Source organism: Stigmatopora nigra, chromosome 19 (assembly GCF_051989575.1).
Source record: "Stigmatopora nigra isolate UIUO_SnigA chromosome 19, RoL_Snig_1.1, whole genome shotgun sequence".
NCBI classification, from domain to species: Eukaryota; Metazoa; Chordata; class Actinopteri; order Syngnathiformes; family Syngnathidae; genus Stigmatopora; species Stigmatopora nigra.
In genome coordinates this window covers 4,736,971-4,744,621 of record NC_135526.1, presented here as the reverse complement: position 1 = coordinate 4,744,621, position 7,651 = coordinate 4,736,971, and the positions used below count along the sequence as shown (strand labels likewise).

The window sequence follows — 7,651 nt, the reverse complement described above, 5'->3', positions numbered from 1 at the left end:
TTTCCTATTTTTAACAGATTTTTTGGGGGGCGAGTGAGGCTAAAAAAGTATAAATAAAGTAAAAATAAAGTTTAAAATGTCACTATAAGTATCCAGTGAATACATTTGGTTTATTTGATCAGATTAAAACAGCAAATTTGGTTCAGAAGACATTTTGAGCGCAGACTCGGAAAAGCTTGATGTCATGTACAACCAACTAAAAACGAAAAGCAAAAAAAATCTGGCCAGAAACGTTATTTTTTGATACAATTTAAACAAGTGTTGGATACAGCACAGCCTATCACGCATATTAAAAAAGATACATACAATAACAGGAAAAAAAATAAATGAATCTCATCTTTTCTAAGCGAGGAAGTAGACGTTCAAGTTAGCTGACGAAATGTAAAAGGCACTAAATGTACAACATTCCAGTTTTTTTTCTTCAAAAGAGTGGCCAGTCATACAAAAATAAAAATCACAGGGCAGGTTTTGTGTTCCATATTTCAGACGTAGTGCACTTTTTTTTTCTTTTTTACACCAGAAAACAACTATTTAGCACAGAAAGCCAAAAAGCGCAACGACAACCGCCTTTGTTTAAAAATAATTTATACTTTACATCACCATTAGGACGACGGGAATGCGCTTACAGTAAAGAGTACACAAAAAGTACGCGTCTTTTTTTTCCCCTCGGAACACGTCGACGACACTTCATTCACAGGAAAGCAGTTTTGGCATAAAAAATTCCACACGTTAAAAGACATTTTAAAGCTGCAACAGATCTTTCTTTTTTTGGCCCAATTGTGAAAAATGAAATAAAAATGCTTCCACATCAACAAGCATTTTGTCATAAGCTCATTATATTAGTCGAAACATGCAAACTAAATTTCTAACATGCACATTATTTTTTTAAATGGTAAAATGTACTGCTTTTGTGTGCATTTTGCGTCAACCACGATAACGAGTATGCATGCAAAAGCCATCTGCAATTCACTGCCATGAAACCCTATTCCTTACTGAGCTACCAAATTATGTTGGTGGCAACTTGCATTTTGCGATTTTACCTGAACGCAGCACCACTTTAAAGTGTTTGTATTTTTTTTTTAAAGTTCCCAGTGAAAGAAATGTACGTCAGTTGTCATGGAAACCAAAGCTGACATTCCAAAACTTAGATTAGAATTGACTGTCTACTTTTGATGGGGATACTTAGACATCCAATCCATTTTAACTGGGAAAGAACAGGAGCGACCTATCAAAAATGGATTGGACACCTAGTGGTAGCAAAGGCATTGAAACTTAAGCGTTCAAAGTTGAAGTGAATTAGTCATCAATCGTTGTTAGTGAGTTCAATATTATAGTGGGGAGGTCGAGTTTAGAATGTTATTGGGGGAGGGGGTCATAATCAGTGTTTTTTTATTCACATTTTCTTATACAGTGGCACCTCGACATACGAGTATTTCGAGATACGAGTGAAATTTCGGGCAAATATTTATCTTGAGATACGAGACAAATTTTGATATAAGAGCAGTCAGCGGACGCGAGATGCTGCTCATAAGAACATCATGGCCACTGTCTTTCTCCCCTAAACTCCTTCGTGTAATGTCTCTACGAGCACTGGGCGGAGCGCTGCATTTTTTTCAGTGTTTTTTTTCCCCATTGGGCATTGCGAGGCGATTGCTAATATAAGCGTTTTATATGCTACTTCTCATTGGCAAGTGGTCGTGCATTATCCTATTGTGAGGACATTTGTGTGCATCATTTTCAGAATATTTTGAAGGGAATACAAAAGCGAACGGCCCATCGATAGTGAAAGTCAGGGTGGAGGCGGGGCAAATAGAGCCAACCCGGCCGGGACAAGAAAGGTATTATAATCTAAAATAAAATTAGAATTAAGTTTAGTGTAAGGTTAGATTCAACTATTAAAAACATTTGAGTAATATTCAACCACTAGTTATGTGTTACTCTGTTACTATATGGTGAATTAGAACAAATAAAACAACTTTTCCATTCCAATATCCTACTTTTGGTGTTTTTTTAAGAGGTTTAAAATTTAATTAATTTGTTTTTAGTTCATTTCAATGGGAAACGTTAGTTTGAGTTACGAGAAAATCGACATACAAGCTCAGTTGGAACGAATTAAGCTCGAATTTATCTCGTGGTACCACTGTATACTTTTTATATTAATAGAAAAAATAAATTAAAAAATGATTCATAATAAAAAATATATATAACAAAAATTAAGATCACATTTTGGGTCAAGTAGCCCACACTTATTTACAAAATGTCTATATTGTGGCCTACATGACCTAAAATGTGTTACTTTTGTTTATGGATTTTGTTTTTATGACCAAAAATAGTCATTTGCAAAATAGTTAGCAATTTATAAAAAATAAATCGTACATTTTCTGTTAGAGATGGAAAGGAGTGGTTCAATAGTAGTTCATTGGAGAGTAAAAAAGTAACTTTTCTGACCAAAGGTCTGTTGAGTTCATTACCAGAAGTGCTAGTGGTATTTAGTTATGAGGTATAATTATTGATGAATACTTAAAATTGGGGCACTTGTACTGAAATCCATCTGGAAAAAAATATGGCGTTGAACATCCCCAATATTTCGGAATAATAAATGTATTTAAAACCCTCCCACTCAATTTAAGGCAGAAAAAAAGCCCATTAAAAAATTATGAATAAAATGTATGATATGAATGTCATAACATCCATTTGATCTATCTATCCATCTATCTAAGCCGTTAAAAACCAACATTAAAAAGGTGAAGCGTTTAAAAAGCCTAGTCATTGGTCCATTTCATATATCTCAAAGGCTGAGGAAGGAATGTAAAATGGTGGTGGAAATGTCTATCAACGTGATCCCTGTTTAGTGATAAAGAATTCAAAAGAACAACCGTAGCAAGAAAAAAAAGTGAAAATGTAACAAGGGACGTGATGGCAAAGAAAGAGAGGCAGAAAATGAAAAAAAAAAGAAAAAGTAAACCAAAGCGTCCCCGAGAGTAGCCGACACCAACGGTCCGTTACTTGAATGTTTGGGTTTCTCCACATTTAGTTGCGCGCGTCTCCTCCGTCCGTCCGTTTCAGTTTTTGCGAATATCGGCGTAGACCACAGGCTCCATCTTGTGGAAGGAGCTTTTGCTGCCCGAGTGGTCCAGCTGAACGTATATCACCGGGCCCTGCCAGATTAAAAAACAAAAAAGAAAAGATATTATCACCAATGGGAATGTTGCAAGCAAACACTTTTTCTTTTTCTAGCCCAGGGATTTGCACCAGCCCCCTCGGCTCCTACCTGCGCTTGGCCCGGGGGGCTGACACTGAGGGGGCCCTCCACTTTGGGCTCCGTCTTCTTTGTCGGATGCGGCGGCGGGGTGCGCGTGCTTTCCAAGTTTATACATCTAGTTTGGGGTTACCGTTTGCCATGATGGAGAGACGCAGAACAAATGGACACAAAAAAATGACAAAAAGCAAAACATACAGTGATGAGCAGGTGAGGCAATGAAGACTAAAGTACCACCATTTTTGGGAGCACTCTGTTTTCCATTTACAGGTGTCAAACATAAGGCGCGGGGGCTGGATTCGGTCTGCTACATCCTTTTATGTGACTTGTAAACGACATGGAATTTATCCTGAAAGTACTTAACAGTACATTGTTAATACTCAAACAGTACCGTTTTTTCCTGAACATTTTGGCCTTGTACACTTTGGTATTTTGTTCATTTTGATCCCGATGGTAGCATTCAGCAAGTCTTAAAACCATTGGCTTACAGTTGAGTAACTGTTAATATGCTACCTTAACAGACACCTAAATAGTGTTCTCCATTTTATTGTGATTAAAAGGCTTGTTTTTTTTTCTGGTCCCTAATAAATGTGACTTGGATTAGTTGAAAGTGACACCATCGTGCTTAACGGGTTGATTATTAGCATGCTATGAGTTAGTGCAGCGTAAAAGTGGAATGAACAATGATGTTAAGAAACAAATAGATGGAAGCAAGCGAGTGACACCAGTGCAAACAGCAACCCCAAAGATAGACAAGTAGGTTTAACACACATTGCTTTACCATTTTTTTCCCAGCTTGGTAAGATCATTATGCCCCAATGCCAAGAAGAAACTTCAGGCTCATATAGTCATGCAATGTGTTAGAAAGAGTCAAAACTGAATGAACTGAGACTAAATATTTATCTATCCATCTATCTATACATTTTTTTTAAATATGTACTATTTAATGTACATAAGGTGATTACTGTACACCTTAAATGGGCCATTTAGCAGTAAACGCCATCCAAATATAAGTATGGAGCATATTGGAAAAGTCATGTGACAGTACAAACAGACCAAATGTCAGAAGGGCTTAGTATATAGATTGTATCAAAAAAATAAAATAAAAGTTCACCTGGAAAGATTAGATTACAAAGACCAACAGCCCCCATTTTATGTGTGTTGTGTAAAAGAGCAGGTCATTTCTCTACATGGGTACACGCGTAAAAAGGCTAACCGTATATTGCGGAAACGAGAACTAGCGCCACCTACCCTTCGTAATCGTTGCGACTGTGAAGCACCTTTATCACGATGCACACGGCAACCAGGATGAGAACCAGCAGCAGCACAACTCCACACACGGCTCCTACAATAACAGGAGTGGTAGTCCGGGGGAGAGCTCCTGCACAAATACCAAGACAGACATTCAAAGATATCAAAAATTCATATTCATAACATAGCAAAGTCACACACAGTGTCGGTCATTTGCAAGCCATGTGGAAGATTCCCTGGTAAAGTATATATTACTAGGTGAAAGTCTTTATTAAACATCCCTAAAATATCCACTCAGTTTCATTACCATCACATTTTTGGAAACAGTAATCCAACAAAACATTATTTTTAAAAACCGCATAACAATATAAAGTATATTGAATTCTTTACCTAAGGAGACTATGTCATTGGAGCTAAGATTTTTATATTTTGATTAAACCTTATGCAAATACTCGTGTATTAAATTAGCTTAAATCTGTATTTTAAAGGCATTGCTCGGATCATGTGGCAACTTTACACAATTGCATTCTTTTGATTGGATGCATTTAATGAGGCATATTCAATTCTGTCATAGGTCATATAAATCCAGCACACATTCAAGATAGTTAAAGTCGTCTTTTTCCAGTTTTACACGTGTAACCATTGGGAATGTTGTCCAGTCAGGCAAACAAGCAGCTACATGCGTGCATGTTGTTGTCAATTTGACGTTTAACTGATAGAACAAGAATTTAAACCCGCATGAGAGCAGGAACATCCAAGACGCTCCAAAGTAAAGTCTAAAGATGTCCGATTCCATAAATTTAGAGAAATGCGTTCATCAGAAAAATGTTGTCTCGCGATCGCATCATTTGCATTTGGTTGCATTAGCGGGCATTAATATGAGCATACACATCTACTTTACAATTGATTACATTTTTTTTAAAAAGAGACTGCTGCTTATACACCAGAAAATGGGGATGCGAAAAAAAAGAATAATTGGGCAGGTCGGGATTTTGAAAATTCGATGATCAGTGCACCGCTAGCTACTTAAAAAATGTCACCTTTCAAGACTACGCGTAACTCCGTTTGCGCTTGCGTGCCAGAGAAATCAGGCGGATTCTTGACGTCGCAGAAGTATGTGCCATTGTCACCGAACTGCACCGGGTTTATCTGTATGGAAACGTCCTTCTTGTTGATGTCTCCGATGAACTTCACCCGGTCTTGAAACTCCTTCACCAGGTCCACCCTCCCAGCGTAAGCGTAAAGGATCTGCCATGAGAGGAGGAAAGTGGGATTCATTTCACGGTCACCCGGGAATTTTCTTTGGCATTTTGTGAAATGACACACTTACCGCAAAGGGCGCCTTGGAGAAACGATTGCCTGGTGTATTGGATAGGAAGTACCAGGTGACTGTAATGTAGGCGCTGACCACCTCGTTGGTCTTAAAGCTGCAGCGTAGCACACAAGCTGTTCCATTTTCCACTATCACCTCAGGGTTGGTGAAGATGTCAACGGCTAGCGTCGGTGCCGATGCTGTAAGACGCCAAAGAAGCACGCATTTCCATAAAAGTATGTTTGCAATTCATCATTTTGCAACATCAAATAGGGAAGCAAAAGTTCTCCATACCACAAACTGACATGTTCCTCTATTTTCAAATTTGATAGTACAATATAACCCATAGAGACTGAAATGTTATCAAAAAAAGGTCCAATCAAATTTGCAAACAATGTAATCAAACATGAATTGCCTGATAGAAAAACAGATCTCATTTGTATAAGGATCTGTTGTTAGATATAATATTTTTTATTTAAAAAACAAATGGGGATTTGAAAGGAATGTTATTATTGGGGAAAATGAGTATTGGTTCAGATAAGAGTATCATTCAAATACAAGGGAGGAGTTTAATTGAAAAACAAAAAACAGTTTAGATACCTATCTATTCAATCCTAACCCTATACGGCCATTAAAAACATTGTGAAATCTACCTGAGCATTGAATTGCTAACATCTTCTTCCATATATTGTCACATAGGACGTTATTCCACATTTAAATAACAACAATTAGGAACAAAGCCAAGGCAAAACAGGAAGTAGGCTATCCCCAACTAGGAGAATGAATTCAACCACAAAATAAATTTGGAAAACTACTTATTGAAGACTCATTTAAAACTGAAAATAATAATCGATCAACCAAATACAACGAGATGGTGGACATGATGACCAGGGCGTGATTTCTTATATCAGTTTTTTTTTTAAAATCAGATTTCACATTTCCTTTCAGATTTTTCCTGTGCGTTTTTATAAACTTCAACTAGAAACCCACTGGTACGTTTTTAATCGGAAAATTAATGTTGTTTAGCGAAATTATACGGACTAACAAACCAAGGCTGTAATGCGGCCAACAAGGCTTGTGTTTTGATCTGATTTTCTCCCAACACGGCCACCCTTTTCACTCCCATTAAAACACAACATAAAGCCTAACAACACTAAACCTGAATCGGGATCCGATCGAGCTAATGTAAACATAAAACGGATATTTACAGGAGAATTGCGCGAAGGTGTCGAGCAAGAAGGTGTATCCGTACGTGATACCCGAGACAACGTCGTCGTGTGTCCTGAAATCACAACCCACCCCCAAAATACATTTTTAATCAGTAAATGTCACTTACCTGAGAGAATAAATATAAAAAATCCAATCAATAAAACACGCCGATGAAGCTCCATGCTGTTTGTACTGAATTCCACCCTATTACGCGCATGCGTAATTTGGCGTCTGTATTGTCGCACACTTGGTTCTATGTAAAAGAGGTAAACGGATGACCGTGACCAGGCTCTTTTCTTCTATACAGTACTTAGTGATGTTAAAAAACGGGGAGATTTAGATTTTTCTTGTTCCCCACCCTCGTCAAAGGTCTTCTTCTTCTTCTTCCTCTTCTTCGCGGGTGGGCGGACGCTCGAGATCATTTATCGCCGCCCTGTTGTCTAATCTCCATATTGCATCAACGTCGATGGTTGAGATCCAAAGTAGTTTGGTACAACTATTGTCTAAAAAGAGGGAGACAATTCCCCACATGGGCTGATTGCACATTCAAAATTGCCCCTAGGTATGAGTGTAAAGTGAAGGGCCATTTCAGGGTGTCAGCTGGGATAGGCTCCAGCATC

The 7,651-nt window shown here is 37.9% G+C and overlaps 1 protein-coding gene across 1 annotated transcript; it reads right to left on the bottom strand.

The window, feature by feature from the left end:
* Positions 1–91: 91 nt before the first annotated feature.
* Positions 92–7,421, bottom strand: mpzl1l (myelin protein zero-like 1 like). The gene is made up of 6 exons (XM_077740727.1): positions 7,159–7,421; positions 5,841–6,022; positions 5,551–5,758; positions 4,511–4,640; positions 3,272–3,377; positions 92–3,158 (listed from the first exon to the last, which is right to left on the bottom strand). The coding sequence occupies exons 1-6, from the start codon at positions 7,211–7,213 to the stop codon at positions 3,063–3,065; spliced, it is 777 nt and encodes a 258-aa protein (XP_077596853.1). The 5' UTR covers positions 7,214–7,421; the 3' UTR covers positions 92–3,062.
* Positions 7,422–7,651: the final 230 nt, after the last annotated feature.